Source organism: Perca fluviatilis, chromosome 13 (assembly GCF_010015445.1).
Source record: "Perca fluviatilis chromosome 13, GENO_Pfluv_1.0, whole genome shotgun sequence".
In the NCBI taxonomy this organism is placed as follows: domain Eukaryota; kingdom Metazoa; phylum Chordata; class Actinopteri; order Perciformes; family Percidae; genus Perca; species Perca fluviatilis.
The window spans coordinates 5591579-5608148 of record NC_053124.1 but is presented as its reverse complement, the minus strand read 5'-3'; the positions used below and the strand labels follow the sequence as shown (position 1 = coordinate 5608148).

The 16570-nt window shown below is 41.6% G+C and overlaps 1 protein-coding gene across 16 annotated transcripts in view; it reads left to right on the top strand.

The window, feature by feature from the left end:
• Positions 1-16570, top strand: part of epb41a (erythrocyte membrane protein band 4.1a) — a 63583-nt gene extending 47013 nt beyond the window's left edge. For 13 of the 16 annotated variants that reach the window (XM_039819595.1, XM_039819594.1, XM_039819593.1 and 10 more), the window contains 5 exons: positions 8404-8532; positions 9422-9538; positions 10255-10335; positions 10570-10689; positions 14763-16570. In XM_039819595.1, the coding sequence (XP_039675529.1) occupies positions 8404-8532; positions 9422-9538; positions 10255-10335; positions 10570-10668 (426 nt within the window). In that variant the 3' untranslated portion in view covers positions 10669-10689; positions 14763-16570. The remainder of the gene's footprint in view (positions 1-8403; positions 8533-9421; positions 9539-10254; positions 10336-10569; positions 10690-14762) is intronic. The other 3 variants (XM_039819596.1, XM_039819583.1, XM_039819580.1) reach the window with 2 other exon arrangements.

Below are 16570 nucleotides of genomic sequence, written 5' to 3'. Positions count from 1 at the left end.
GAGGGAGGCCGACTCTGTTCGGACACAAGGTAAGAGCATTTAGTCTGTCCCCAGCGCCAGTGGGACCCCCGCTGTACGCACGGGACTGCCTGCTGGAAGAAGAGGATGAGGACAGTGAAGTTGATTGGGTTGATGATGATGATGATGAGGAGGAGGAGGAGGAGGAGGAAGAACAAGCTCATGGTCACACTCTAAAGGTGGCTATCAATGTGCCAGATGAGCGGAGGAGCTTGGTTAACCCATGTGAGCTGAACCCAGCCAGGCTCAAGCATTCCCGGATGTCTTTCTTTCTGTCAGGGCTGCTGGTGATGGCCCTGACCATGCTGTGGCTCGCCTTCATTTAAAGACAAATGCGTCCCTAGATCCCTGAACATTTATCCTGCAAGGTGCCCTCAGCCACCTACAGACTGCTTCATTCAACTTCTGTTTTGTTCCTCTACCTTGAAGTCATTATTTCTATTGGTTCTATGCGCAGTTTCCTTCCTTAGCCTTCATGTGCCTCAGTTCAGCCTGAAATGGCACCAATAAATTTGAGTCTTTAAAGCGAGCCTATGTAACTTTTCCTGGACAACAGTCACTGTGGCCACGGGTGGCAGTTGACTGTTGCTAAGCTCCGCCCCAGCTTAGTTACTGTTGCCACGCCTATCAAGCGTTTTTCAATGATAATGGAGGCAGATTTCTAATTGAAAATAGTCATTAGTAATTTTTGAGACAGCGGGTCCTTTACAACAGAGCAACATGCACATCAGTCTTGTCAGTTTTAACCAAAACCGTCAATTTTGCCGCCTGAAATGACAACTGTCCCAGGCAGATTTGATCCGCTCCAGCAGGCTCACTGATGAACTTTACCTGAGGTGGTTGAGGTGGTGTCTTCTGCTGACTTCTTTTTGACCAAGGATACATCCATACCTACATACACAATACTGTATCATGCTCAAAACCTGAAGCTAGTCGTAGGCAAAAAGTCAGCATCCTAAGCAGGTATTGAACCCTGTAGAAGACATAGAAACAAATGAGTAGCATTGCTGTTGTGTTGTGGAGTAGATGGTTACCCTGACAATACAGTACAGCTTGATATGTTGTTCTAACATAACCCTGTTAATCTGCTTACTATAGAAAAACATACTTGGACAAGCAACACAGAGGCTTGTAGAGAAATTACAAATCACTGTGTTCAGTTTGGTTCAAAGATTCACAGTCAGTGATTGTGTACTTTGTTCCCTTTTTTCCCCTAAGTCAAGTGCAAGTGTCAAAACCGTTCACACCACCGCAACATTCTGCACTGATTCTGACTATCTTCACTTCAGGAGTACATTCAGTGTGTTGCTGCTCCAATTGGTCACATTTTGTTCAGTACAAAACTAGCCTATACAATCACTATCTGTAGGGTTCATGGCTTAGCAGCCTATTATTTTGGACAGGGTTATCGGATTATTATAGATTCTTTTTTTTTTAGTAAGTTTTCATCAAGGAAGTAACATACTGTCATCAGTCACGAGTGAGGGGAGTACTACTTTGAAAATGAGTTATTAGAGATTAATTCCTACAGGCTCTGGGAATGAGGACTACATTTTTCCAAAATACAACAAATAGCAGGACAGGGACAAACAGAGATACCATTGCATCTGGGACCAGCTCACGCAGGATGTTTTTTTCTCATATAACCTATTACCCAACAAAATGTAGTTAAAGAGATGTTTTTCTGATTTAAATCCGGTTCTGTGTCATAGCAGTGTGTGCAGATGAAGGGTGATTGGCTTCCCTGCGTGGCGCTAGTGCACGAAGCAGAGCAGCAAAGCACTTTCCAAACACACAAAGATGACACAGAGCTGGTTTCAAATCGGCAAAGTATCTCTTTAAAGGTGTGGTTCAGAATTTTGGACATAGGACCTCATTTCCAAGTTGGCCAGTGTGTTATTTATCAGTGGAGACCGTTTTCAACACTTTTCGCCCAGTCTTTCCAGTTGCAGAGTTCGCTGGTGCTAGGCTAATGTAAGTCAACATTATCTGCTAGCCTGCCATTAAAAGCAGTCTTACACACTCCACAGTACACCCGAGGCAAATAAATTATAACGCCAGACTATCGATGTAAAGGTCTGTTGATAGAATAATGTTAGAAAGAAAACTACCCATGCATCTCAATGATCGCATTACATTTTGAGGGACTAGTTTCTCAGCAGCGGCAGAATTTTACTTCGCTCTGGTTAGTAGTACTGCGCCGAAAAGTAAACTGAGAAGCGCACTACAGTCGGGGCACCTAGTAGTAGCCTAGTACACCCAGTAGTCGTACACTACTTGGGTTTCTGGTTGGTAAACAAAAAGAAAAAACTTTACACATCCTCCAGACTCTTTGAATATGAAGTATGGTTCTTCCTAGAGCCTTGACCACTCTGCTTCATCATGTGGAGAGTCCAAAGGTTAACAGACCTGCCAAACCACCAAATGCTACTGGGCATACCAGACCAAGTAAGACTGTAACAGCTAAAGCCCTAAAGCAAAGTGAATTAAACATGTATTGCCAGGACTTGCTACTTGCAGGAAGTGATATTTCCTATCTCAAAAGTTACATTGTCTCGCTTAAAGAAATCAGCAAAATATTTTTTTTCCCTGTGTTCTCGTAAATGAAACATGATTATACAACCTTCACGATAGCATTGTGCAGGAAAAGGAAAAGGTTGTTACTAATACCTTCCATATAGTGCTTGCATTGTACATATTTTCTCCTTAGGAGTTAGCATTTCTGCTGTTGAGTAGATTTCCAGTGAGTGTACTACAGCAACATAGTAAGTTGCATGTTCAATTTCAAAATATAGTATACTAAGATCTCACGTTGGACATTTCTGTTATGCAGCCCCTGGACAACTCTTAGTTAAGTGGCAAGGTAACAAATATATATAGTCAGTCAGTTGACCAAAGCTCTGAGGGCCAGATGTGCTAACGCTTGTGCGCCCACTTCAGGCGTATTTGTATCGCAACGTGCGCTTAAAAGCGTAGCGAGGTATGTACAAACAGGCCGCACTGAGGTAAAAATGCAGATTGCCTGTCGTGGGAACTGAAAATGGCAAAATGAGCTTTTCCGTGTCATGCATATGTGTTCACGGGAGGGTCAAGGGAAAAGTGGGAGTTTCCCATAAAGAGATGGGAGGAGAAGCGTAGTGCGCTTAATTATGTATGTACAAAAAACGCCCGTGAAAGCGCCACTCTATTTTGCGGTGAAAATTCTATGCCTCTTAAAAGCAGGTGTAAACCAGCCGCAAGCGGGTTTCCTCGCATATGGCTCCTGGTGAAATGGCGGCAGTAATCCGAGCAAGACCAAGACATAGGCCAAGGAGACGAGCTGAAAAGATTTTTGCCACAAGGATCACACTTTTTCAGTTGAGTGAACACAAAATCATTAAGCGTTAAAGATTAAGCAGCCATGCAATATTACAGTTACTGAAAGAAATCAAAGATGACATAAAATCTCCGACTCAGCGTTCACATTCCATTCCAGCAGTTGTTAAACTCCTCGCTACATTACAAATATTGGCATCAGAATCATTTCTCATCTGGCCCTCAGACTCTGTTAAGAATCTTTGTGCAGTTTAGTAGAGACTGATATGCGTTAGCCCTGTTAATGTTGGACCAAGTATCAGCAGACAATCAGGCCAAGTGTAAGTTAAGAATCCATTAGTGGAGAAAAGGAATTACTCAGGAATGCATCACAACAATTTTATACTTTTTCCAGTAACATGTCGAGGGACACATATTGATTCTGACTTCATAACCCAGATCCATGATTGGGCCAACCATGTAGACACAACTATGATGTGATGCTGAGATGATAATACAACAATGTCAGAATGGGATAATAAAAGCAGAGTCCTTCTTTTTGTAGTCTTCCAGAGGATGAGAACAGTGATCATGACTGGAAATTGCTTTGTGCCTGTAGTTTAGGTAATTACTGAGCCATTAGTCTTTCACGGCTACAGATAAGAAGATAGTATTGGGAGTGCAGTTGTAATTCTGACATAATTCAGTGGGTTTTGAAAGGGTTTTGTGAGCCTAACAGGATAAGTGTTGCTTGCATGCCTAGCTATAATATGCAACTTTTCTCTTTGGCACAGACTGAGCTTGTTGAAATCCTGCCCAAAGACTCATGATTCATCTAAGTGTCAGCATTCATGACAGCAAAACTTTTGATTTTTCAGTTAATTTGAATAAAATAACGACTATCAGCAGATCCTATTGCGAAGCAAAGTCAACTTTGGTGATCTTTGGCATTAAATTTGTGCTGTTTAACAATTGTATACCATCTTGACAGAGCTGGAATGGAATGGAACAGAGACATTGAGAGTCCAGAAAGGAAGAACCCATCATATTAACTGTCACCCGATCCAATTCTGATTAAACCTGCTCAGAGTATTAACTGATCGACAATAGAGATGTTCAGACCAAACATAAAATGAGTGGTCACCTTGTGTTGTTAACACAAATCTGACCACTGGACTGTTTGTGCAGTCTGTGTTATTCACCCGCAACAGCCAATGTAGCGATGGTACAGCGATAGCGATCAGGCTAATCAGAACTCACCAGAAACTCCAGTTCTTTCTGTTAATTTCCTCTAGTCTCTGTATGTTTATGACGTGGATTCTTAAAGACACAGGTTAAGTTCATTGTCTACTAACGCAGTTTACTTTGAATGCACTTTTATCTAAAAAAATGTAAACGTTCTGTGTGGAAACACCATAATAACTACAGTCATGTGAAAAAATTAGGACACCCATACTAAAGTTGACTAAAAAGAGGAATAAAAAAATCTTCTTTTGCAAATTGATCTTAATGCCTTAATTAAAAAATACAGGGGGCATAAGTAAGTACACCCCTATGTTAAATTCCCATAGAGGCAGGCAGATTTTTACTTTTAAAGGCCAGTTATTTCATGGATCCAGGATACTATGCATCCTGATAAAGTTCCCTTGGCCTTTGGAATTGAAATGGGGTACTTTCCATCTCTCAATGCAAATCAAACCAGCTATTAGGCTAACTGACATAAAACCATGGGAATTTTTATGGGAATTTAACATAGGGGTGTACTTACTCATGCCCCCTGTATTTTAAGGAAGAACATTTATTCATTTACGATACATTATTCATTCACAAACAATATTGGTGTCCTTAAAGGTTGGATTTTTACTCATTTTATTTTAATTAAGGCATTAAGATCAATTTCCAAAAGATGATTTTTTTTATTCCTCTTTTTAGTCAACTTTAGCATGGGTGTCCTAATTTTTCACATGACTGTACATACTTAGTGACCAGTGTAACTATAATCTCCCAAAATGGAAATTGCTACTGTAGACCAAAGAGAACTAAAGAGAACTACCACTGGAGTTTGGTCTTTGGCCAGTAGAATGTTTGACATTGACAACATGTCTTGATACTGGTGACAAGAGGCAGTAAGGTGCAGGTGGAACTGTTGCACAAGAATAACGGCTTCAAGTCAACTTTCTTGGTGTAGTTTCTGTCTCCAGCAGCGAGCAGTAACAGGACTGGCTTTAAAAATAAACAAATGATTCTTTGGCAAGTTTGATTCTCACCGGGTCTACACTGGTACTACCTCCAGGAAATAGCCATATGTTCGCACTCCTACACTGACGAAGGCTCCTGCCTTCTCCCATCTACTCAGCTTTTGTTATTACCAGCTAACTGCCAGTCATCTAAATGGAAGCGTTACAGCCTTAAACAGTGTTACAAACTCTCCTGGCTACTGGCTGACAAACTTAAGAAGTGCAGGTGGTGACTAACTGATGCATGCTTTCCTTCTGGGGCTTACCATTCCATAGCTCTATGTGTACCCTATTGAGACGCTTCAGTACTAGAAAGCTGTATACTCAGGCGGCCTGACTCAACTCGGCTGCTGCTGTCCAACATATCGTTGCATAAATACAGTACATTCCAGATACTGTCTGAGACAGGAAGTCATTTAAAACTTAACAGCAGCAGAACAGCAGCCATATGATCTGAGGTTAAAAGTGAACTTGGGCTACATAAAAAAGTTAGCTGACAGAGTTATCAGTTGCCTGGTTGATCTCTTCTCTTACTTCTTCCTTTACTCTTGTTCCTGTTGTATGGTAAGCAGGCAGAACCGGGACACCATATGATCTGTTGTGTTTACAGATAGCAGCCCAAGCACACATGAGGTCCTGTTCTGCAATTACATTTTACGATATGAAACTACAACATGACATTTTTTAATGTTCAGTGTCAGTGTGATATAGACATTAATGTGTCCATGGCACCAAATAGCAAAAACTACAGAAAAGTACTGAAACTTGTCATTGGATGTATAGTCAGATTTGAAACCTTGTTGCTTATTCTTTGATCAGATATTTCCTGATTTAAATCACAATTTTGCTAATTTTACACTTTTTTATTAAGACAACGTCCAAGTATTGCTGCTTGTATTTAACAATTAGAACTTTGACTTCTAAAAACCTTTAGTAAAAAAAAAACATGTTCATATTTGTAAAAGTAAAACATTAAGATAAAAAAAGTGTTGTTGTGGTAACTGCACCAAATTTTGGGTTATTGTTCTGGCACTGCTTACAATAAAGGCTCTCTTGGCTATGTTTTCACAGCCTCCTCTTAACTATTGATCCAGTTATTGGCTTCTTTGGAAAGTAGCAACGTTGTCACATGGTGGATGCTGCAGGATACTGTGATTCTCATTCTGCCAACAGTAGCTATATTTCTTTGAAAAGTTGCATATTTAGCTTTAGCTCTGCTCTGTGTATGTGTCCAAACAGCACAGTCTTTCAGGACGCTGAAAGACCGTTGGATATCTTTAACTGCATGGTTACAGTACATGTGGTGAAGTTTTGTTGTGGTCTGTTTGTTAATGCTGGAAGTACTGTATGTAGATGCACTTGTGTGTGGTCCACTAAGATAAGTAGAGTCATCTCAGTGGACCATTTCATCTGTCATTTTAGTTCCCTCTTACACCTGATCATTTTTCTGCTCTGTGTGACTTCCACAATATCAGGCCAAACCAAACGTCTCTTGAGTTTCCTGAGAAATGTTTCAGGTTTTGTTTTAGCCTTTCAAATGATGACAGGAAATGTTGACCATTTGCATATTTTTGACAAAGTGTGACTGGATCTAAATGAACTCTGGGAAAGTATAATGTTTACCCTTTGAAATGTTGGTGGGATTAACATAATACAAGCTGTAATGTGTCTTTACTACTTTTACAACACTGCTATTCAACTAAATAAATCCATAAAATACTGCGCATGTTTAGTACACATACTTAGCCAATAGGAGGGTGTGTGCACATCTGTATGAGCTGCTGATGATTCAGTGTCATCGGACTTTTGGATCATTCTGAATCTATAAGCCTGTACTGTTCACTGTGATACTAAAGAAACATTTTAGTTGTTTTTCATTGTCTACTGATGGACTTTCTCTTACTTATCTGATCTTTCTTGGTATATTGTGACTTTTCCAATATTATTTAGAGCTACAGTAAGGTTGTCATAGGTACTATAAAATAATAAATGCATCAAATCGTGTACATGACGTGTACATTTGAATGTGTATAATACAATTGTGGTCTTCTGGTCAGAACAAACCAATTTATAGGTTTGTTGTCTTGCATGCATGCTATGATGATGTCTCTAGAGTGTACTGGGTATGCACATGACACCCCCATGTGTGAAAGTCACTGCTGTCACCCATTTGGTGTACATCTGATACAACCTCTGCCATTTGCTACAGGTTGCTCTGTCCACCTACTCTTTATGTAGCCAAATAATGCAGATCTGATCTTAAGGTACAGAAAACTCTATCATATATTTGTAGCTTAAAACAGTATTCTGTGTGTTAATTGTGTATGTTGTCACCAGTTGCTTGGAAATTGCTTTTAATGTTGTTACTTTACCTACATCTGAATTTCCGTGTTTCTACACACAGCACCTTTTGCTTGGAAGGAAGTAACTTCTCGGCAGTGTTGAGTGTTGGACAGTAAAATTACTGTAATTACGTTACTTTTGTAACGCATTACTCCCAACACTGGTGATCAGAGTTTCCTTAGTGAGCTTGAGTATTGATGTAGGCGGCAGATCAATCTACAATTCAAATGGTTTTAATGACTAGAGATGACTAGTTGATTCACCACAAACGTTAAGACAAGTGCAGCTTATCCCGCTGACGGCTTCATATGAACACAACATAATGTCAAAGACAGTGGTCAAACGTGCTGTTAACACACTTGAACAAAGATCAGCGTAAAATAAATCCTAACTCATTGTATGTAGTCCATAACTAAAGTTACAATAGTAACTTCATGAGTAATCTAGATTTCCTGCCTCTTGATGGAGCCCTCAGAGAGTTAGTTTGTGACTGTTGATCTGATCCCTCCAGTCTCCTGTGCTAAAGACCCAGACAATCACCATCTCAGACGTCACCAACTCCCTGAGAGGAACTGTGACCTACAAGGACATCCCTTTAGTTCACACTGAGACCAAGACCATCACATACGAGTCAGCACAGGTAAGGGGAATTCTGGGCTTTGATTAAATGCAATAAAAGTCTAAATTGTATGCAATGCAGTTATTTGTAAAGACGTGCTTGTAAACATGTTTCCATATGTTGACTGTTGAGGACCTCTGCCAGTTTGTTGAAATCAGTCTAAGCTCAGCCAATCAACAGGCAGGAACATTACACACTTTTTCCATCCATGGCTCCTTTAGGTTGGTACAAACGGTCATATATTATGTCCAAAGATGAGCCCACTAAAGGCCCAAGGGGCGGCTGTGGCTACTCCTGTCCTTATGTTAAAGTGTCCACACGTCAATGTGTCCCTGGGCCAGACACTGAACCTTTGCATAGCAGCTCACTGCCATCACTGTGTGAGTATGGATGGCTGAATGAGAGACTCACTGTAAAGCCCTTTGGATAAGAGTGATGTATAAATGCAGCCATTTACCATTGGACCTGGAGCCTTTGGGCGTCCCGAGGGTCCGGGGCCCCAGGACAGGTGCCCCGTTTGCCCAGTTGGTAAAACTAATACTTTACGTGAGTTTCAGAACCAAAACGCTATTTTTTGGTACCTAATTAAACGTTAAAGATGTTTTTATACAAATATATATACAAAAATCTCAAATATGTAAGTAGTTAAACACAAGCAGCTGTACAAGAACTAAATCCAGCCCATAATGAGAAATGTTTGATTTAAATCAGAAAATGTCAGAGTAAAGAAGAAAACCAATTTAAAACAGCAATGCCGGCATTGTTTTGGTTGATAACAAAACCGTTCAATACCCAGGCAAGTAGGATTAGAATGTCTCAATGACATCAATCACACATACACATGACAGATAGGAGACCATTGAGTATGTTCAATTGATTGATTTGAGGTTCTTGTGTAACCCTTCAAAAGGTGTCTCTCCCACAGTCAGTGGACAGCCCGGCAGAGAGGGACTCAGCAGTGCTGCTGAGTGCCCAGACCATCACCTCGGAGACCGTCAGCACCACCACCACCACCCAGATCACCAAGGTATGCAAAGCTCACCAACAGCCGCGCACTCACTCAGCACACATCGGCACAGCCACTCACCACCATGTTGTACGCTACTTATCCCTGTTTCATCACTTATTGACCCTTCACTACACCCTGCGTAAGTCCCTGCTGGAGAGTGTCCCGCCCTGCCGGCTAGCCTCTGTTCCACTCGCTTCCAACGGGTTTTCCTGTGGATGTCTATGTGAACATTTGAAACGTAGTTGTGTGTTTTTGTCCATATTATACTCAGGGGTTTGAGACAAGAATACACTTGAGGTTCCTTTGTTTAGTCTGATATTTTGTCCGTTTGGGTAATAAAAGACACACCCAGCAGCATGCCTCAGCTTTTCAGAAACCTCCATGAAAGACACAAAACTACACGGTGCAACATGAGTTATCCTAAAAACCTGCAGTCAAATGAACAATAGATAGATTAGAGGGCCATATGTCATTGCTCTACTGGTATATTTTGTGCGCGTCTTGCATACATCCATGTTCCTTTGCATCGTCCTCCAAACCTGTGCCTGGATCCACCTTATTTCAGAGAGAGACTCTGGTCTTACGGCTGATCAACAAGTCGTGTCAGGCTTTTCTGCCAGGGTGGATTCTGTTGTCATCCAAAATTCAGAGGGATAATAAAGACGGATTTGAATGTGTGCGTGTTTTTCTTAGCTTCTAGATATTTATCTTGTGTCATCATGTGACTGTTGCAGACGGTGAAGGGAGGGATCTCTGAGACTCGCATTGAGAAGAGAATCGTCATCACTGGAGACACTGAAATTGATCACGACAAGGTGAGGAATGTAAATGATGGGAGAAGCTTTGCAGGAAGCAGGTGCTTTATAGATTTTCTGGCTGAAATGCATATGTACCTGATATGCGAAGCGGGAATTATTTGTTGGCTTAATTAGCCTCATAGAGCAATTGTGTTCATATATCAAGTAAATCTGTTCTGCATGAAGTCATTTTAATGAAACTCATTAATCATGTTAACTAGCCTGCATTGTTGTCCTTCCTCCGCTGCTCAGGCTTTGGCTCAGGCCATTAAAGAGGCGAAGGAGCAGCACCCAGACATGTCTGTTACCAAAGTGGTCGTGCACCAGGAGACCGAGATCAGCCCAGAGTAAGACACACTGATCCTTTGGAAGGTGAGCGTTGTCACGGCATAAACCCCAACCCTGGGAATACTTGATCCTGTCATTACTTGTCATATATGAATCTCCACAGATAGGCGTTGGGCTGCCAGGCTAAAGGTAAGGTGAAAAAGGCCTACCTGACGCCTTGTTGCCCGGCGCCGCTCCGATCCGTCAACTCGATCTGCTCGCTCTCCGTGCTCCGACACTGGTTAGTCGGTGCTCCATGGACAGTTCATGTGTAGACATTTAAAGGTCCCATGGCATGAAAATTTCACTTTATGAGGTTTTTTAACATTAATATGCATTCCCCCAGCCTGCCTACGGTCCCCCAGTGGCTAGAAATGGTGATAGGTGGAAACCGAGCCCTGGGTATCCTGCTCTGCCTTTGAGGAAATGAAAGCTCAGATGGGCCAATCAGGAATCTTCTCCTCATGAGGTCATAAGGAGCAAGGTTACCTCCCCTTTCTCTGCTTTGCCCTCCCAGAGAATTTGGCCCGCCCATGAGAGAGAGACATCATGGCTTTCAAACGAGCAAAGTGGCAGTTGGTCAAGGCCACACCCCCACCCTCCACCTTGCCCCCCCCCTCTCCTCCTCAATAGCTACAGACACAGAAATGGCACATCCTAAGGAAAGCTCATTGTGGGACTGGCTCTAGTGGCTGTAATTCTGCACCAAGGCTGAAGAGACTTCAGATACAGTACTAGGGGACCACTAAGGTCTATATAAAAGAGACTTCAGATACAGTATTAGGGGACCACTAAGGTCTATATAAAAGAGACTTTAGATACAGTATTAGGGGACCACTAAGGTCTATATAAAAGAGACTTTAGATACAGTATTAGGGGACCACTAAGGTCTATATAAAAGAGACTTTAGATACAGTATTAGGGGACCACTAAGGTCTATATAAAAGAGACTTCAGATACAGTATTAGGGGACCACTAAGGTCTATATAAAAGAGACTTCAGATACAGTATTAGGGGACCACTAAGGTCTATATAAAAGAGACTTCAGATACAGTATTAGGGGACCACTAAGGTCTATATAAAAGAGACTTTAGATACAGTATTAGGGGACCACTAAGGTCTATATAAAAGAGACTTTAGATACAGCATTAGGGGACCACTAAGGTCTATATAAAAGAGACTTCAGATACAGTATTAGGGGACCACTAAGGTCTATATAAAAGAGACTTCAGATACAGTATTAGGGGACCACTAAGGTCTATATAAAAGAGACTTCAGATACAGTATTAGGGGACCACTAAGGTCTATATAAAAGCATCCAAAAAGCACCATGTCATGGGACCTTTAAGAAGCGGACAATAACTGTAACACAACTTAATGGAGGAAAAAGGGGATTCCATCGACTTTCTGGCGGCACTCAAACACGTCTCCCTTCCTCAAAACTGTAGTGGCTTTGTGACCAGGTAAGCCCCACCTATCCCACCCTGACAGCCATGCAGAACAGCCAATAGGAAGATAGCGTGCCGTGACACTGTCCACACTGAACCCACCTTCACCATCCTGCCTCTGGTCTGACTCAAACTCTTGACACAACAACACATCACTTGCTGATCGTGGATCAGTGACATTTCTGTAACATAATGTTGAGCTTACATGGCCTTCTTACAGTCAGTGGGATGCTGAATCCATGAAATTCAAACTCATGTTTTATCTTTATTATTGTAAACTTGATACATGATGACTGGTGATGCAATGGAGAGGAGTTTTGCAGGTCAAAGGCCATGTACTATAACGGACTGTGTCACAAAGAAACTGACGCCATGTTGGAAATTAAAGGAACTGATTTCGGTAAAAAGGATTAGTTTTGTCTGGAGGAGCTCCAACTGCAGACTCTACATACTGAACATTCACTCGATATCTTCTCCGCTAAACGTTAACTCTCCTCTGCTCCGATCGCTCTCTCTCGTCCGCCCACAACGCATCTCCCGTCACTTTCTCTCTCTCTTCAGCAGCGTCCCCAGAAGGACCTCAAGCTGTCCTACCGACATCCTAACCAGCCGTTACTAAAACCTTTTATTGAACAACAAAATATTCACAGCAGATTATTTCGCATTTTCGTGTTCCGTGTATTTGCAAACTTATTACAGCTGCAGCACATTTGGGCACCCCCATTTTCTTAGTAAATCTGTATGGTAACAGTCTGTGCCAACATCAAGCATGACGTATGTTCCATAATGGTGGCCATGTGGCTTTATTGTCAGCCTGTTTATGTGGTTTAAATGGATCCATGCTGGGAAAGTGGGGCCATTTAGCCGGCTGACAGGCTGTTATGTAAACACACCTCCCAGTCTAGGTGGGGGTTGAAGCCCTCAGTTAGTTTGACAGACCAGGAAGGCATGGTAATGAGCAAACTTGCCAAAGTAAAAGTAGGAAAGTAATGGCGATAGTAGTCTGTGTAATCCTGCGGTTCACACAGGCAGTCAGTGTTAGAAATGCTAAATGAAATGGGTAAATCAAAGTAAAAACAACACGGGACAGCTACATTGTATGATCCCTGGCTGTCATCATGTGATTGGTCATACGCATGTACACATACGACACATCTACAAGCCAGAGCCTTACAAGAGAGAAACAGGTGGAGCTGAGAGGGAGCGCATTGAAAGGACAAAAACCCTGGAGCACCGTGCAGCTGAATGCTGCCAAACTACACATATATTTATGAGAAAGGGACATGGTTAGTGTTTTAAGTAAAGAAACATGCTAACATGTGAATGTGTGGCCTGGTCTGAATTATCCCAGTCTGGCCCTGATAGAGGCCTACAGGCCTTTCTCAATTTGTGCTCTTGTCTGTTCTTGTGGATTTGTCATTGCACAGTTCCTGTTCCAAAAACACATGCTCACATACGTCCAACCAAATAATAGCTTTTAGGGGAATTGTTGGGTCATTGTAAATTATACTGTAAATTATACTGTGTGGTCTAGACCTCCTCTGTCTGTAAAGTCTAGTTCAGACCAAAGACTCATGATGAGTCTCTGGTCTGCAGCGTTCTGTAAGCTGCCAGTTCACACCAATGAGACGAGACACTAATGAGACGGTGTATCATCTCCAGAGCAACCCCTCTCTCTTTGTACTTCCGTTCTAATGTCCGACTTTTCAGGCTTTTTTGCAGCTGGATACCTAGTCTAGAAATCTAGACGCACCCTAGCGGCAGCAAATTTAATTTGCAGTCTAGGCACTCTCCGTTGACTTGCGAGCTGGAAAAACCAAACTCTGATCAGGCCAATCACATCGTGTATAGAGTCGGTGGGCGGGGCTTATGGCTGCTGCTGCTGCTGCTGGGAACAGTGGTCTTCTGGAAGACTTGGGAGTTCAGCTTTTCTTTGAGAAAAGAACAAAGAACGGCACTGATTTCATTCTTTAAAAAGGAAGATGTGTTTGGAGTTTTGCCGACCGGATACGGCAAAAGTTTAATCTATCAACTAGCTTCGATACCTTCTTCGTTGCTCTGCCTGGTTGTAGCGCTATCCTATTGCATGCAGAGGGATTTTGAAAGACAACCGTTTATCCCGCCCCTCCGATTGAGCCATGTCAATGGTGAGTTCCCAGACCCAACATCTTGATGTGGGTCTGGCTTGTCAGGCTAGTTGGATACCATCTGTAACAACTTAAAATATGAATGAGGATAGCGATGTGAGATACTTGCCAACGCTGCATTTCTAGTAGAGATCAAACCGAGAAAAAGTTTTATTTCTCTGATTCTCTGCGTTGTTCTAATGCAGCTCCTTCTCTTCAGTCCCTCTCTAGCTCGCTCCACCACATACCGTGCTCGCGGCTCGATGAGCCTCCGTCCATCTGACTTCTCTATTGGCTGTTGAAATAGGTGATGTCAGACCGCTGAAACTTTTCCTAAAACGGGTTTCGTCTCGTCTAGAATCTTTGGTCTAAACTGGGCTTCAAGTGTCCTAAGATAACTTGACACTATAAATGAAATTGAATATGTGATTTATATGTTGATGTTTGGCTGTTAAAATCCACTAAAAATATCTTTCTTTTCTTTCTCTGGCCATCTGTTCATCTCTCTTTCTGTCAATCTACCAATTCTTCAACCACGCCTCAGTTCTCTTATCTGCCCCTACTCTCCCCCTCGCCTCCCCCCCAGCCATCACAGCCACTGCCCTGCCTTGGACATGAACCAGCAGACCATCAGAGGGAACAAGCTCCGATGTTGAACTCTGAACCTTAACCCTCCACGAGTGCGGAGTTTGGCCTGAAGGAGAACCGTCCCGGTATTCCCCACAATCCCCTCTGGTTCCACTAAAGATCAACCGCTGGACTGATGAAAAAAAACTTTTTTAAAGACAAAAAAGAAAGAAAATAAAGTACAGCATTTGTGGGTTTATTCCTCTCCAATTTGTCTGGGGAGTTTAGGAAAATTTCCAAGGGCATTTGGTCTTTTAATCTTGAGATTACTGGTACTTTATTTTTCTACAGCTTTTCTTACCATCTGAATTGGTTATCAATAACTTGAAGGTCAAGTGTTTTTTAACAGTGTGTTCCAAACAGCATTGACAAAGGGATTGTGGGTGATTTTTCTTGGGATTATACTCGTCAGGACTCGAGGGTCCCTCTCAAATTTTAGTGCAAGTTTGGTGTCATTTCTTGTACAGTAAATATTTTATTTTCCCTCTCAATGTGAAAAAAATATTTTTTCAATTTATGTATAAAAAAAAGAATGATTTTATCAAACCACAGGGGCAGTTACTCCTTTCAACGTGTCTAAAGTTCTGACTCAATGATTTGTTGGGTGATCTTCCCATCTTTTGATTGTTTTAGTCGTTCTTGTTGTTCTTGTCGTGCTCGTGTCACCAGAACAGGAGACAGCAGTGTACTGAAATGACTCTGACTTTATTTATTCCCACCTCTGTCTTCTGTTTGTGTCTTTATGTTTTAGATCTACTCAACACAGTCGTATGTAACTTCAGGATTTTGTACTGAGAGCATTCCAGATACAGTTTTAGTCTGAGCATGACATCAGCATCTACAGTATTTCTGCATTTCTGCACATGTTTCACATTTCTACTTTTCTACCAAATGGGCAGTGTGTACTCATCTACAGAGAGGGAATTCAAATGAAAGTAAACTCAAACATGACAGTGGTGGAGAGAAGTGAAGCGAGGAGCACAGGATAATAGTTCCTCATTAAACTGCATAAGCTTAGATATGCATCATGAAGCCCTTACTTTCACCCTTGTAATTTGATTATAACCTGATTAAGGCAATACTCCAGTTATTTCAACTGTCACATCAACACATTAACAAGGTTATCTGGGTAATATAGTTATTGGCACTCATTAATTGTTAACATTCAGCCATCGAGTGAATTTGAGGTGCCTGCACAAAGCTTTTAGGATGAATCCAGCTTAACTTAACTAGTTTTGCCCATTATTTCTATAAGTTATTGTAGCATTTTAAACTTAGAAATGGGTTTGTGCAACCCAATCCTGGTGTATATGTTAAAGAATGGTCAGCCGTTTTCTGGGTGAGGACGTCTGCATATTGAGTTCATGCAAACACACTGCAAACATTACATTGGTGATAACATAACAATAAATAAGTCTGGGTGGCCATATTTAACCTCCTCTTGAGTACACACTGCCCATTTAAATCAGACATATTTAATATGGCATATGTAGTTTATATTTTGTCAATTTTTAAACATGATGCTTTTTTAGAACACAATATTCTGTACAGCTCAACATGTTGTAGTTCTTTCACTGTGCCCCATGATACTCCTTTGACTTGTTGGAAACATGCAAGCCAGCGTTTCTAAGTTCTTTTTTTTATTGTGAACCCTCACTTTACCATCACAGGAAGACTTAATAAAAGAGCATCATGCACAGAATAAACACAAATGGAGACATTGTA